The sequence below is a fragment of the Phascolarctos cinereus genome, unplaced genomic scaffold (genome assembly GCF_003287225.1).
Source record: "Phascolarctos cinereus isolate Bilbo 61053 unplaced genomic scaffold, phaCin_HiC Scaffold_5;HRSCAF=322, whole genome shotgun sequence".
Classification (NCBI taxonomy): Eukaryota; Metazoa; Chordata; class Mammalia; order Diprotodontia; family Phascolarctidae; genus Phascolarctos; species Phascolarctos cinereus.
The window spans coordinates 427328433-427345650 of NW_027555958.1; the positions used below are offsets into that span (position 1 = coordinate 427328433).

Consider the following 17218-nt stretch of genomic DNA (forward strand, 5'->3'; position numbering starts at 1 on the left):
TCTCCCATCCTGGAATGCTCTCTGTCTTCATCTCCATCCTGGCTTCCTTCAAGCCCCAGCTAAAATCCTGCATTCTACAGGAAGCCTCTCTCTATCTCTCGTAACCCTACTGCCTTCCATCTGTTGATTATCTCCAATTTATCTAGTATATAACTTATTTGTACATAGTTGTTTGCATATTGTCTCCCCCATTAGACTGTGAGTGCAAACCTTGCCTCTAGTTTAAGGAACCAGTTTAGGTTTAAGGAACTGGAGATGTTTAGCCTGGAGAAAAATTACTTAACAGCTTTCTTCAAATAGCTGAAGGTCTGTCATGTGGAAGGGAGATGAGATTAGACTTACTCTATGCATCTCTAGAGGGAAGGAGAACCAAAAAGCACAAGTTATAGGGAGTCAGCCTTTGGCTCAATATAAAGAAGAACTTCCTAAAAACAGAACAGACTCCCTCTGAGGAAGCAAGTTTCCTCTTAATGAAGATAATCAAGCAAAGGCTGATGGAGACACTTGTCCCAGATGCTGCAGAGGGCATCCCTTAATGTTCTCTCTTAGTAAACTCTTCAGCTGCCATGGGATGAATGATCATGGCAGTGCAGAGTGCCAAGAAAGGGATGGAGATGGAGACAGAAAGATAGAGAGATACAGACAGACAGCCCCACTCTCTCCCTGAGCTTCAGCCCCAGGTCATTAATTCCCGACTGGGCGTTTCAAATTGGATGTGCTGGACACCTCTTAAATATGACATGTCAAAAACAGAACTCATTATCTTTTCCCCTAAACTCTTCCTCTTCCAACTTTCTTATTTCTGTCATTGTCCTTCTAATTTCCCAGGTTCATAATCTCATTATTATCCTTACCTCCTCATATTTCCTCCCCCCTACAAACCCAAACAGCTGCCAAATCTTGCTATTTCTACCTTCACAATACCTCTTTGAGTGGACCTCTTCCCTCCACTCCCCCAGCTACCACTTTAGTTCAGGCTCCATTACCCACGGCCCATATTATTGTGACAGCCTTCTAGCTAGATTCCCTGTCTCAAGCCTCTCACCACTCCAATACATCCTCTGCTTTGGCACCAAAGTAATTTTCCTTAAGTGATAATTTTCCAGCAGAATGTAACCTCACCATAAAGTTTATTTTCATTCTTTATTTTTGTACCCTGGCATCTAGCAGTGCCTGACACAGAGTAGGTACTTAATAAATGATTGTTAATTAATTGGTAGATATCACTGCATCAATGATCAGACCAAATTAGAGGTTAGACCAAATGCTTTTTAAAACTAAATCCCTGTGATTTTATGAAATTAAGGAACAAAGTAAAAGACATAGAAGAAGGGGTGACAATGGGTTCAAAAAGAGGCATAAATAGGTAGGTAGGAGAGCACGAAAACCAAAGTTTATTCTATACTGCAGTTCTATCTAGGATACTAGAGTAGACAGTGTGCCAATGAAAATCATCTTTCTGGCACAATATCATTAAGTTGCTAAAGCCTGGCATAGCATATAAATGTGAAGCAAGATACTGCATAAGTGAAGCATTTGGTCACATTATATAAAACATACGCAGAAATAAGCATAACTCAAACTACACAACTAGAAATCAAACTACAACTGATGATTCTTATTCAGAAAAAAGTTTAAAGCATCTTCCTCTGTGAACTGTCAGTCTTATAAGTAAAGGGAAAACAGAATAAAAATCAATATTTTCACAAACCAATAAGTTAATTCTTTTAAGCTTTTGGGCACCCAAAATGAATTACCACATATTAAAAAATCTGAACATTTACAAGATACAATGTGCAATGCAAGCCCATTACAAGATATAATCTTTTCACTAATTGATCTCATTTTATTACCATTGTTATCTGAATTCATAAGGTATATTGCAATTAATTAAAAGTATGCTTCCTACCTCAAAAATATTGTCACCAATTCTTGCTGATTCTGCCTCTATGACATCTCTCAAATCCATTCCCTTCTCTCCCCTCATATGGCCACCAACCTCGTTCAGGTTCTTAAAACCTTTCTCCTAGACTATGGCTACAGTCCTTAATTGGGCTCCCTGCCTTAAGTGTCTTCTTTCTCCAATCCATCTTCCACATAACAGCCAATGATTTTCCTAAAGCACAGGTTTGATCATGTCTACCTACCTTGCCTCCCACTTCATTGCCTCATTTAACAGACTTCAGTGGCTCCTATTACCTGGGCTACTGCCAGTCATCCCGACCTTTGTCTTTGCCACTCGACTCCGATGCCTCTGAAGGAAAGAGCAATGACTCGGGTAGAGAGTAAGGCTGATGACTTTGCACAGCTCTGTCTCACTCAAATTCAATTAAGATGCAAGTCAAGACATCACCCTCAGGATGTCACTGGTCTTCTTCAAGAAGGAAAGATGAACACAAACCTTCACAACCTGGCTCTAACCTACCTTTCCAGCCTTGGTATATATTACTTCCCTCGACACACGCTATGGTCCAGCTAAACCTACCACTGTCCTTCTCAAAGAGCATTCCATATCTAGGCATTTGCAGAGGCTGTCCTTCAAGGCTCAGCTTAAGAGCCACCTCCTACATGAGGTATTTCCTGATACCTGATGAGTTCCTCTGTCCCCAGCCACTAGTTTCTCCAAAAATATTACCTGGTATTTATTATTAATACTATTATGTATAGCTGTACATGTTGTCTTTCCCTATAAAATGTAAGTTCCTTTAGGTCACAGACTGTTTCATTTTTGACTCTGTATACTTACCACAGTTCCTGGAACATAGAAGGTGTTTAATAAATACTTGTTAATTTAAGTCAGACAGGCTTCATCCACGTATTGTGAATTAGTAAGGTTTTAAAGGGTAACTTTTCCACATGTTTTTTACGACCAAGTCAACGTAAAGGCCCAGTTACTTACAGGAACATGCTGGGTTGAAGAATAAGAATCCACTGATTGAGGGGAAGAGACTGAACAGCTTGAGGAATCAGGAGAAAGTGGCTGAGGCTCTGCCTTGATATAGTTATCTGTAAAACATGGGACAAGAGATTTTTCCACCTGGACATCATAACTCATGGAAGAAAATGAACAAGAGTAAAAATAAATTCCACATTTAAAAAGGAGCATTAAATACTTAAATATAAATGCTGCCTTGGGGAAGCTCAATTCCAAGATATAAATATGTGTTTAATGCCAAATTTTAATCTTTTTTTCTCTTTTGGGTAAATGCATAATTAGGACATATGTAGTTATCACTGTAATACCTTGTATACAGGCATTTTGTAAATGTTTGCTGAATTAAGTAGAGGCTAATCTAAACCAGTAAATTTCACCTAGTACTCATAATGTACTTTTTTAGCTCAGTTAACTTTAGCACCAATGTAAAATTTTCCTTTAGCAAAGGTAAAAAAAAAAAAAAGAGAGAACAATACTGGTTTTGTAAAACAGGAGAATAAATAACCGCTTTAATTCTGAGTATCTGTTACCAATATGATCAAGGATGGATAGAAGAGGAAAAAAGGGAAGTAAAAAAAAAATCATAACCAAAGACTTCAAAATTCTTAATTTGAAGCCAGTACTACAATGAAAAGGAGAGGCAAAAATATTTCTGGGACACAGAACCTATAAATTTGATAACCTGAAAGTTTGGAGTAAAAAAAATCTGTATATACTTTCTAATCCTGTAAAATATTCAGATAAATAATTTTAAGCCCATAGTTAATCAGATTTTTCTTAAAAATCTCTTTCTTTATGACAACTGTCCTTCAAATGTAGCCTAGGTCAGCCCCAGGCATCTATTTCTCTCACTGACAGTATACTTTTGTTCCTGGCATGAATTTTAAATTCACTTAGGATATTTAAGATTTAGGCAATTCTTTCTATTGATCCTGCAAAAGTGTTTTTCTTTCCTTTCCTTTCTTTTTTTTTTTTTGGAGTGACAAGCTAGAATAGGTAGAACAGAGAGTCCACTATGTCTTTTAACCCACCACCAAGACTCACAAGCAGAAAAATTGAATGGCTGTACTGTGAAATAACCCAAAAGCCAATCCTGTCTATATAGCTCATTACAAATTAAAAGTGGCAAATTGTTACCTGTACAAGATTGGTTTGAAATCCCCCAAGGGTCTGAGTCCCATGGCATCAAATCCAAATCAAAGCCAAGGTTATAGAAATTGTTTTCCTGTGGGTTACAAATCAGAATAAGAAAATGAGAAGAGTAAAAGACAAATCACATGCAACAAAGTATCACAAATAATATCCCAAAAATTACATATAATTTATATCACCCAAATGTAGAGGAACGGGTTTCCCAAATGATCCAATCACATCTTGTAACAGAACTTAAAGGACCTACCTAATGTGTGATGTCGTTTAAGTTCAGTTGTGGAGAGCATGACAGTGATGGGATCAAGGCCATGCATTTAATCAACATCTAACATAGTGAATTACACAAAGCTGACAAATTTTGTTGAGTGAACATAGGTCATACAACCTCACTTTGTTCTATGGCCACAAACTGCTCTTGTAACCTTCTTCTTTCCCAATTCCTACTTATCTAGATACACCAGTAAGTAAATACAAGTTGACTTTTGAAGGAAGAGAGGATTAACAACCCAGAAAGTTTAAGAGAGAATGTGGCATCTTACTGTTCTTCCTTTGTTTTCAAAGAAGATCAGTGACATTATGGGGAGCCTTGACTTGCTCGTGAATTGGTTTTAAGTGAAGCAGAGTTTCATAAAGTCATCAGCCTCACTCTCTCTTCCTGAGTCATCAAAGTCCAGTGGCAGGACAAAAGTTGAGAAGACTAGTGATGGCCTGGGATGTAGTGGATGATCTTGGCACCTTTAACACCTAAGCAAGTTCTAAGCATTCCACAGAGCCTGCTTCAGTTGCCTTCAGAACCACTGGAATAAACTGTTCTCATCTGCCCATTCTGCCAGGGGAAGTCTTCATGTGCTTGGGGTAAACATCCCCCTAACTCACTGAAGAGTTTGAGGCCTGTCAGTACCCTCAAACTGGTTCAGCCCGTCTGTCAAGCTGGTTTAGAGAACAGAGGTACATGATACCTATGCTGATTTTGAAGGAAGATAAGGATTATAACAGGTAGAGGTAAGGAAGCAGTGCATTCCAGGGTGATGATGTCTTTTGTAAATTAATGGAAGCAAAAGCTAGAACACAAAACGAGGGAAATTTAACTTGTCTAGTTTGACTAGAATAGTTGAGTGTATTAAAGGAAGTAATGTGAAATAAGGCTGGAAAAGTAGGTTGAAGCTAACCAGTAGGGCCTTAAGGTACAATCTAAGACGTTTTTATTTGAACCAGAGCAGTGGTTCTTGAGCTTTTTTGTATCCTGGATCCTTTGGCAATGTGGTAAGGTCTACACTCCCCTTCTTAGAATAATGTTCTTAAATTCATAAAATAAAATACACAGGATGACAAAGCAAGCCAATTACACTGAAATGAAGTTATCAAAATACTTGTAAAAGCAAATTCCTGGACCTCAGGGTAAGAACTGCTGCCCTAGAGGTAAAATGGAGCCCTTGAAAGTGTCTGAACAGGGGTAAGAAGATCATAGACGGAAAGTTGAATGGGAGTTTTAGAGGTCATCTAGGCAGTCACATGGTCAGATCTAGGCCCTAGGAAGATCATTTTGGCAGCCATTTAAAGAGGAGAGGAGCTGGAAACAGGAAGACTAATTAGTTGACAGTTCAGACAAGAGGTGAAGCATGCCTAAACTAGAGCATTGACTCTAAGAGTAGGAGTGAGGGGACAGAGGCAAGAGACAATAGAAAAAGAATAAAAAAACACTTGGTTCAAAGAAGACAAATCAGAAGGGAACACAAATGGCAATTTTGTGACTACTATGATAAAAACCTGTATATATCATAAATTCACAGTTTCATATATGCTCTTCTTTTTTGTTCTCGGAATTACTGAAATGCTCATATTTGTTGAGGCTAAGTTCATAATTTTTTAAAAAAATATGCTTTAAAAGCCAACATGAGCAAACTGAATGTGGGGTGTTAGAGAGAAGAAAGAGTAAAGAATAACTCTGAGGTTACAGCAGGCAGCTAGGTGGCTCAGTGGACAGAGCACCAGGCCTACGGTCAAAAACCTGAGTTCAAATATAGCCTGAGACAACAGCTGTGTTGAGCAAGTCACTTCACCCTGTATGCCTCAGTTTCCTCATCTGTAAAATGAGCTATAGAAGGAAATGGCAAACCACTTCAGTATCTTTGCCAAGAAAACCCCAAGAGGGGTCACAAAAAGTCAAACACGACCGAAAACAACTAAACTGAGGTTACAAACCTGGATAACTGAGAAAATGGTAGTATGCTCAATAGGACTAGGGAATTTTAGTGAGGAAAAAGGTGGATTTGGGGGGAAAGATAATGATTTCCATTTGGGGCATGTTCAATTTGAGATTCTGATGGAATATCCAGGTAGAGACATATAGCATGGAGCTCTAGAGAGAGATTAGAGTGGATCCATAAATTCAGGAGTCATATGCACAGAGATGATCATCACAGCCGTAGGAATTAATGAGCTTTTACCAAGACGGAGAGTGTAAGGTGAGAAGAAGACTCAGGCAGAGCCATGGAAGACATCCACGCTAACGTAGGGGGAATGAGAAGTAGTCAGAAAACTAAAATGGAGTGATTCGATAGGTAGGAAAACAGTGTTGTAAAAGCAAAAGGAAGGGAGAGTAGTCAGAAAGAGTAAGTAAGCTAGAATGTCAAAAGCTGCAGAAAAGTCAAGGAGCATGAAAACTTAGAAAAGCCCATCTGAAAGATCTTTTGCAATCTTGGAGAGGATTGAGTAGAATGACAGGGTCAGAAACTTAATTTTAAAGGGTTAAAAATGAATAGGTAGTAAGAAAGTAGAGCTCATTTCTTATTCTAGGAGTCTGGCAGTGAAAGGAAAGAGAAACAAAGGATGACAGCCTGAGAAGATGACTAGGCCAAGGCAAAAACTAAGGATGGGGAAAGACTTGGGAATGAATGACTTGAAGAAAGCTCTCCAGGAGGAAAGAAACAAGAAGAAAAGAGACCAAGTAACAAGAAATAATTAATGTGGAATCAATGAATGAATGAATCAAGACAAATTAAAGAGCAGACCTAAAATAAAATTTAGTAAAACTGAACTCCTTTCTATTATTTTTGAGCTTGGATTTCATGAGAATTTAAGTTACTGGCACTTTTTAATGTTATTAAACCTATGAACACACAGATAAAAATCCATGACAGCATAATGCGAATCTTAAAATGCATTCCTTGCTTACAAAGGAATAAGAATATGAATGGATCAGGACAATTTCATCACCATTACTAAAAAAAAAATAATCCTCATATCTACCTTTTCCAGGGTCTACTTATTGTTCTCCAAGCAAAGAATCAGTTCCCACAAGTTCCTACCTCTGTTGTCTTTTCAACACAGGGAATGCTATTTCCTCTCCTCTTCATGATCTCATGTTTAAATCCTACATAGACATGGCCTAAATGTTACTTCCTTCCTCTTCTGCACTCTTATAGCACTTCCCCATACAGCACTATACTCGGTAAAACCCTTTGGTCTGTTTCATCTCTCTCTCAGGCTCTAAGGGGCACTCCTAGAGGGCAGAAAACATTTTTGTTTAGCTTGTATTCCCCCTCAGGGCCCAGGACAATGCCTTGCACATTATAAGCTCTAAATAAAGTTCTCTTGAATTAAATGTGTCCACCTCCTATAACACAGCTGCCCACCTTTACCTTTTCAGCTTAAGAACTTTCACAGCAAAGAGAATAACCTATATTTAGAGATAAAAAATTATTCATTAAAAGGATATTTAAATATTAGCCAACATGTCTTTGGCATGGTACTTAGGTCTTCAAAACTGCTCTTAAAAGAAGGGATATATGAGGTGTTCAGGAAGAATAGCACCTGTGGTATGAGGGGTGGATGAGCCCTTTTCAGGGGGGCTCATCCACCTTTGGTGTCCACCTGATTCACCCAACTATCATCTGTGGCTCCAAGAAGCTGTAGCATGCACAGCAGCCAGACCGAGGCAAAGCATCTAAACCAGGCTGAAGACAACTGACAGGCCAGGCCTCAAACCTGTCAGTGAGTTAGGGGGATGTCTACCCCAAGAATGTGAAGACTTCCCTCAGTGGAATGGACAGATAAGGACAATTTGTTCCAATGGCTAGGAAGGAGGCTGGAGCAGGTTCTGTGGAGTACTTGGAGCTTGGTGAGATATCAAACGTGCCAAGGTCACCTCGGGCCATCGTCAATCATCTTGACTTTTGTCCTGCCACTGGAATTTGATGACTCAGGAAGAAAGAATGAGGCTGACAACTTTGTGAAACTCTGCTTCACTTAAAATCAATTCACACGAAAGTGAAGACATTACCCTCGGGATGTCACTGGTGCTCTTTGAAAACAAAGAACAAACAACAACAATAAAAGAGGGAAGAAACACTGCTATTATGATACAAAGTATTTTCATAGTGAGAGGAGAAAAATCTTTCCTTACACACGTAATTATTAGTGAAAACTGTTAAATATAATATGTGAAAGTAAACTTATTTTCAGAAGGATGCAACTGAAAAGCAATTTAATGACATGATCAGAAGAATCTAGGTCTTCTGATTCCAGCACTCATTCTTTCTACTCCCCAATCCTGTCAAATGCCAATAGAATCTGAAGTCACTAACCACACATATGGATCTCTAGGGGCCTCATATTGACTTTCAAAATGTAATGGTATTTTATGTTTCCCAATTACATTTTCATCTGGCCCAGTCCAATGCTTGATACCTCTGTATCACACCATATTTACTGTGTGCATGGTTGATCCTATTTTTTTATTTTTAATTGGTAAACTGATTTATACAGTATTTTACGCACCTAAGTTAACAGGTTTTAGAGCTAGAAGTGAAATCCACATCTCTTTTATTTTATAGGTGAGGAAGTTAATGCCAAGAGACATTAGGTGACTAACCCAAGGTCACATAGATAAGTAGGAGAACAGGGATTTGAACTTGTTCCTCTAACTTGAAATCCAGTGCTGCTCCCACGATACCCATGAATTGAAAGCTGAAAATGAAAGAGTCTAAAAATCTAAATCTGCTATCCTGAAATCTCTGAGTAATTAGGGTAAGGATTCAATGCCATTTTGAAGAAAACAGTATTTCTCCTCTACTAAACACTTACATAAGTTTCATTCTCTACATCTAGCTGCAACTCATCTGTGTCCATTAAATCACCAAGTTCAGCAAAAAGGGTTGAATCTATGGAGGAAAAAAAGAGAGAAAAAGATTATTTGATCCAGTGATCTTGAAAAAAAAAGAACATCACATCACTATGCCAACTATGGTACTCCAAATATCAGTTATTATCACACTATATCGCCTTTAACTTAGAATTCACAATTTTCTAATTTAATCACATTAATTGGTTAAGTTATAGCTTAATGTAGAGCTCATTATTAAAATAAATTGTATTTTAATGCATGTAGTTTCCAAATAGTTCTTCCTCAGCATTAGGCTATGTGGACAAGCTGTTGTTTAGAAAAGTAAAGTCTCTCTGATATAAAACAAATATATTCCCATGATTATGGATACAAAGTGAATCCCACTTTCTCAGTGCTTTTAATTATAAAAAGGTGAAATAATTCCCCAATGGACTGAGGTCAAAATCTGAGGTGAGGAAAGGTTAAGATAGTGACCTGGTCCATGGGATGCTGATTGCCCTATTACTGAGAGTGCTTCTAAAAGCACCTATAATCATTGTTAACAACTAACGTGTACATGTCACTTTAAAGGGCTACAAAGCACTTTTTTACATTGTCTGGTTGGAGCTTCACTTCTTCAGGCAAGATTCGGCTGAAGCACCACCTTATGCAGGAGGCCTTACAGTTTAACTCCTCTGCAAGGATCTTCCGTATACCTCTTTGCACATGTTATCTCCCCTATTAAAATGTAAGCTTCTTGTGGGCAGGGGCTGTTTCATTTTTGTATCTTCAATATTCAATTCAGTGCCTAGCACACAGCAACTACTTAATGAGGGCTTGTTGATTAACTGAATGAAACACTATAACACTGTGGGGTTGATATTCCCATTTTGCATATGAGAAAACTGAAGTTCAGTTGGAGGACTTGTCCATAACCACACAACAGGTAAGGGTTAACAAGGCAGGATTTTAACTCAGGTCAGGTATCAATGTTCCTTATACTACATCACATTGCCTCATAGGTATATGGCTCCAAGAGTACCAGCTCAACTCTCTCATCTTATTTACAGATAAGGAAACTGAGGGCCAGAAGTTTTTTTTTTAGTTCATCCAAGAGCACATAAGTTATATTTTAGAGCTTTGTATCACTCAGAGATATATATCTATATAGAGATAGATATATATGTATATATATATATGTGTGTGTGTATATATATATATGTGTGTGTATATATATATATATGTGTGTGTGTGTATATATATATATATATATATATATATATATATATATATATGTGGAGAAAGAGACAGAGATGTGTATGTGTGTATATACACACTTAAATACACACATATATGTGCATTTTTTAATTTGTATAAAATACTGAGCTGGTGTAGCTAAGGTGTAGAGGGTAAGTAACTCACATAGGCCTCACCCTCTGTAACCAATCAGTCAGGTCCCAGTACTTCATCTACCTAACCTTCACCATCAGGCAAAGTGAAGTGAGCAGAGCCACAAAAACAATATACTCAATAACTTCAACAACATAAGCAGAAAGAACAATCAGCATGAGTCTATGAAAATGGAATATTATGAAATTATAAAGACCAAACTTGGCCCCTAAGAAGAAACATGAACAGGCATCTCCTCACACTCCTTTGCAAAGAGGAGATGGGGAAAGTGGCCAATAGCATGGAACACTGTATAACATCAGATTTCTTTCAATATGACAGTTGATTTTCCTGAGTTTTTTCTCTTCTTTATAAAAACAAAAATTCTTTTTTTTATAAAAGATGGTTTTCTGAAAGGACGAGGCTAGAGGTGAGGATGGAGAGAAAGAATAGGAAATGTAGGTGATATAAAACAAAAGATATCATCTACATTTTTAAAAAGCCTAATGTCCTATGGGTACCCTATTAGACAATAAACTCCTTGAAAAGAGGGACTGTATCTTATTTAACTGTATTTCTCTCCCTGTCATTTGTATTACAGATTTCAAAATAGCTTACTGAATGCCAAATGAATGAGCATTCCTACTTAACACCCCATAACTTCAATGACTCACAAATAATTTAATCAATTAGACTTTTGATCTACAAATATTTGTCTTCACTCATTTCTTTTTCCTGAACCATGCCTTCTTGCCATTCTTACCTTTTTGCACTTTTTAATTCATTAAAGGCCATCAAATTGTGGATTATACACCCTTATATCATAAGTCTTCAAGAAAATAATTGGCAGGCTAATTAGATAAGGGGTACACCCAAAAAACTTACAAAAAGAACAAATAAAGAGGAAACGACTTGTTACTAATATAGTAATTATCCCTGAATCAATTGTTTGTATATAATCATACCACTGATTTGTCAAGGCAATGATCAAAATTAATAAAAAGCAAGAAGAACAATGAGAAAATACAACTAAAATAACTCAATCCTAAACTATTTAATGAGCACTTAGTAATGAAAACAAGAAATAAACCCCAAAATGGCACTGACATTTATAATAATTTTATACATAAGGTTAACCAATGAAATCTACTGCCATAACAAAAAGGCCAAAAGAGCCCAGAAGAAAACACTTTTGTCTTGCCAAGCAAAAGGAGATGATGGACATCCAAGGGCAAAAACTGGTTTAGAATATGCAACTGTCTGAAAAAAATTTTTAAAAGACTGGCAATAACAAAGGATGATAGGCAATTATGTCAATTATGACAGGCAGTACTGTCTCATAAAGCAGAGAAATGAGGTGGGGGAGGGAGGAGGCAAAACAAGTTTCCAGAAAAGCTTGGCAAGACATTCAGCTAAGCAAAGTTATCTCAAAGAGATTAAGGATAAAAATCAGAGGATAACAATAAAAACAAAAAACAACTGTAAAGATTATTATAACTAAATGTTTTCACAATCAAGAACAATGGAATTCTCACATTAGGACCCAAACATCACAGCCCTAGATGTGCTTATAGGAAGGTTGAAATGGCACTAATGAGAACGATGGGAAAAGACTGTGCCAAGTATACAGAGAGAGAGATGTACCTGAGGAGATGCAACTGTGAAACCACTGGGGGACTGATATTCAAGGTATCTGAAGGAACGTAATACACCAAAAGCAGGAAAAAAATCTTGGACCTTGTCAAAATCAAAAAAGAAAAAAGGCAAAGGGGGGAGTAGTGATTGAGAAAATATCAACAACTATTAACTCATATGCCTACTCTCCCATTTATAGAAAATCTATACACAAATCAAGGGCCTCCTCAGAGGATATTGGTAAGGAACAAACATACTTCTACAAATAATATTCAACAACGCCATTTTGCATGTGACAGGAAAAAGTAGAGAATCTAAGATCTCATTTTCTGGTTGTGAAAAAGCATTTGATTTCAGCAGGGCAAAATACCACCTTGAAGGCTCTTTTCCAGCAAGGTTTCTCCTATCCATAAATCAAAATCATTCTAGATCTTTTTAAAGATATAATAAGCCTGTTCAACAACCCTCTAATTATAAACATCAGAGAAGACATAAAATAGGGAGATACATGCTCTCCAAAGGAATTCAGTACTACTACGAAGGAAATCTAATGCAGAGTCCAAGTTAAAAAGGGATTTTCTGTGGATGATACGGCACTCCAGATCCTCCTCTTAACATGGTGCCTAGAACACAGTAGGCACTTAATAAATGTTTATTGATTGATTTCTACACAGAAAAGACCAAGTAGTTAAAGAATGACTATTACCCACATCATGACATAAAGCTTGTCCATTTTGGGGGGCAGGGGGAGAGGGCTTGGGAGTGGAGTGTGGGAGCAGAATATGGGAAGGAAACAGACAATATAGACAAATAAGTTTGGTTCAGGATTGACTTGGAGAAGGAACGCAGGGCAGATTACCTTTGGTAAACTGCAAAGTTCCTTTAAATGTCCCAAGATTACCATGGAAACAAAGGTTCATCTTTTTAGTACCAATATTCTATTGGTATTGCTATATGGCTACAAAACATGGATTACAAAAGTCTCCAAAGAATTAAAAATGACTCAGAGGGTAATAGAAAGGAACAAAGTGGGTGTGCACAAGATGCAACATATAACCAATAAGGAACTTTAAAGAATAATATTTATAAAAATGCTGTCAAAGAAAGGTATGATAGGAACAGCAGATGGGCTGGTCACACGAGGTGGACAGTCAAAGTGCTCCAAACCTTTAGTATCAGGAGAAAGCAAGCACGTTGGGTGGACCCTCTATGACAAACTTACGGGAGAAAATGAACAAAAGTCAAATAGGACAGGCAGAGGTAACCTGCCTGCATCATTAAACAGAACTTCCAAATCACTGAGATTCATTTAAGTATATTTATTGATCACCTCTATGTGCCAGATATTGTTGGGGCACTCTAAGGGAGTATCACTAAAACAAATTATACCACAGGGAGTTGTAATGGCAGGTAATTATTCTACTTCACTTAGTGTTAGCAAAATTTATCCTACTGAATTAAACATTTAAAAAAGAAAAATTAACATTAAGCTCATAGAAGAAAATAAGGTGGCTAGCAGTCTGGAAAAGGAAATCTGTAAAACGACTTAAAATGGGTACATTAAATTTGGGTACATTGCCAGAGGGGAGACAGAGAAGAGCTACAAAGAATTCTATGCTTTAATAAAGTACTTTAATTATTATCATTAGGCCATGGTATCAGTTAATTCAATATCTGCCATTTCTATGAGCTTTTCAGGTTTGCAAAACATTTTCAACACATTTCATTTGGTGTTCAAAATAACAAGGGGCAATAGGTACTACAATTATCTTCATTTACACACGAGGCTTACAAAGGGTAAGTGAAGTATTTGCCCAAAGATACACAGCTGATAAGTGCTCTCCTTTCCCTGAAAAAAAATGGGGAGGAAGGAAGACTACTTATGCACATGAACTAAGAATGACACCACACAGAACAATAATGTACAGAAGAGAATAGCAGTAGGCAGGAGTTCTTCATCTGGAGTCATGTTAACTTTTTTTTTATTCTGATAATTGTATTTCAATATAATTGGTTTACTTTGTAATCCTATGTCAAAGGGCTACATGAGACTAAAAAGATCAAGAATCCCTATAGAAGAAACATCCAGAAGGACATAGAGACCCCATTGCTTCAAACATCTACAGGTAGGTTTCAATGGTCACATGTAATCAAATCCACACTACTTGAAGCTGTAATTATATAAAACATGGCCACTGGTTCTAAACCAATGAAAGTATGTGAGTTCAAATAATGCAACAACTTCACTGGATTCATTATTCACACTAATCAGGACCTAGCTGTATGTGCAAATTAACAAATTACAGGTTAAAAAAAAAAAGCAAAAGGAAATGGACTTTCTAATGGAAGGATGGAAATGTGATCACATAAATTACAGCTATCACTAAGATTTGATGGGATAAAACCCAGAACCGGAAATTGACTAGAAAAGTAAAACTTATATAAAAGGAAGAGGATAGGTAAAGCCTGCGTGTATTTGTGGCTGAGAGAAAGTGGTGCTAGCATGTATATTAACATTATATCCCCCAGTGGGAACTCCTGGTTGAGAGATTATCTCTATCACTGCAGGGGAGCTTTCTCTGCACCTTGGAAGCCTTGAAGAGCTGCCTAAAACAGGGGGCCAAACTCAAACAGAAACCGATCTCTGTGGGCTACATACTGACTTAGAGAATCACAAATTAGTATTATGTAGGTTGGATTGTATTTTTATTGATTTTGTTGAACATTCCCTAATCCCTGGATGAGGAATCTGACACCTTTGATCTCAAGCACTGAAAGGCTAAAGTGACTGGTCCAGGATCACACAGTTCAGTATCACACAGCCCAGACATGTCTGATATTCTATTACATTGATTATATGTATATAGATTGAGACTGCTCAAGGCACAGTTGATAAAACATAAAGTCACAAAGATCTGAGTTCAAATGTAGCCTCAGACACTCACTGTGCAGCCCTGGGCCAGTCAATGAACCTCTGTCAGCCTCAGTTTCCTCATCTCTAAAACGAGGGTGATAATAACACCTACCTCCCAGGGTTGTTGTGATGACCAAATGACGTAATATTTGCAAAGCACTTTTCAAAGCTTAAAGTGCTATATAAATGCTAGCTATCATTATTATTATTCTATGTGTCAGAACACATATCTTCCTGGCTTTAAGTCCAGCTCACAGGTCCAGCACCTATCCCTGTCCTGATTCTTATGTGAGAAAATCCAGTAGCCGGTGAAGTAAACCATAGTGGATCATGAAGGAAGCCAGAAAAACAAGGCTGTCATAGGAGCACACTCTGAGCAGCAACACAAAAAGAATCTAGGAAATAGGTCCCAAGCACAGCACAAAAATCCATGATACAGCAGTGAGGGAGGACTTCAATTCCCTGGGCACATACTTGGAACCTCTTTCTACTAATAAATAGCTGGGCAGCTAATAATCTCTTGACCTGACAATAATAATTTGCTCAATTAGCGAGCAAGCATGTATTAAGCAGCTACTATATACCAGGCACTGGGCTAAACACAGAGATTTAAAAAAAAAAGGCGAAGACAGCCCAGCCCCTGCTCTCCAGGAGTTCAAAGCCTAATAGGAGAGACAAGGTAAAACAACCTTGCACAAACAAGATAAGCACAGGATAAAACTGACATGACAAAAAGAAAGCCCTAGCGTTAAGAGAGGGCGGGAAAGGTGGAATTTTAGCTGGGACTTGCAGGAAGCCAGGAGGCAAAGATGATGAGAGACAGAATTCCAGGCACGAGGGACAGCTGATGATAATGCCCAGAGTCAAGACATGGAGGGTCTTGTGAAAGAATAACAAGGAGTCCAGTGTCAGTGGCTTATAGAATAAGAGGAAGGAAATAAGGTGCAGGAAGAATGGAAAGGCAGGACAGGAACAGGCTACAAAGAGCTTCTAAAGCAAACAGAGGATTTTATATTTGAACTGGAGGTGATAGAGAGCCACTGCAGGTGATCTAATCCGGACAGTGGGAGAAGAGTGAAGCATGATCAGATCTCAGATTTAGGACGGTTAATCTGAAAGCTGAGTGGAGGATGGACTACAGTACAGAATGACGAGGCAGGGAGACAACCAGGCGGCTACTGCAACAGTCCAGGCACGAAGTGATAAAAGCATGAACCAAAATGGTAGCAGCTTCAAAAGAGAGAAAAGGTCATATATGAGAGATGAATCAATAGGACTTGGCAAGAGATAGGATATTAAGGGTAAGAGAGGGTAAGGAGTCAAGAATGACACCTAGGTTGGGAGCCTGGGAGACTAAGAAGATGGTGGTACCCTCAATGGTAATAGGAAAGTAAGGAAGAGGGAGGGGCTTGGAGGAAAAAACAGTGAGCTCAGTTTTGGACATGTTGAGTTTAAAATGTCTACGAGCCAATGAATGTGAGATGTTCAGCAGCAGTCTGACACATAACAGGTACAGAAGAGAGAAGTTAGAGCTGGGTAAGCAGATCTGAGAATCATCAGTATAGAGATGACAATTTACTCCCTGGGAAACAGAATAGAGGGAGAAGAGAAGAGTACCCAGGACAAAGCCTGAGCAGGGTGGGAGGGAATGTCACCCACAGTTAGGTGGTATGGCCTGGATGAAGATCTTCAGAATGTGAAAGAACCAGCAAAAGGAAATTGTCTTCTGGATCTGATAGTCACCATCAGGGAGGAAGTTGCCAGGATGAAAATGATAGGAACCTTGTGGAGAATCAGTCAAGAATCATTTATTAAGGGGCAGCTAGGTGGCGCAGTGGATGGAGCACCGGCCCTGGATTCGGGAGGACCTGAGTTCAAATCCCACCTCAGACACATAACACTTACTAGCTGTGTGACCCTGGGCAAGTCACTTAACCCCACTGCCTAGCCCCCCCCCAAATCATTTATTAAGCACCTACTATGTGTTTAAGTATCTACTAGGCATTGTGCCAGGCACTAGGTACCGGCATCTGCCCTCAAGGATATTATTTGAAGTGAGGAACAATTTGTGTATGAGAAAGTAAATACA

The 17218-nt window shown here is 38.3% G+C and overlaps 1 protein-coding gene across 2 annotated transcripts in view; it reads right to left on the minus strand.

Moving 5' to 3' along the window:
* ATF6 (activating transcription factor 6) overlaps positions 1–17218 on the minus strand; it is a 222015-nt gene that overhangs the window by 199538 nt on the left and 5259 nt on the right. For both annotated transcript variants that reach the window (XM_020988633.2, XM_020988632.2), the window contains exons 2-4: positions 9173–9249; positions 4073–4160; positions 2900–3006 (exon numbers count right to left, since the gene is read on the minus strand). In XM_020988633.2, the coding sequence (XP_020844292.1) occupies positions 2900–3006; positions 4073–4160; positions 9173–9249 (272 nt within the window). The remainder of the gene's footprint in view (positions 1–2899; positions 3007–4072; positions 4161–9172; positions 9250–17218) is intronic.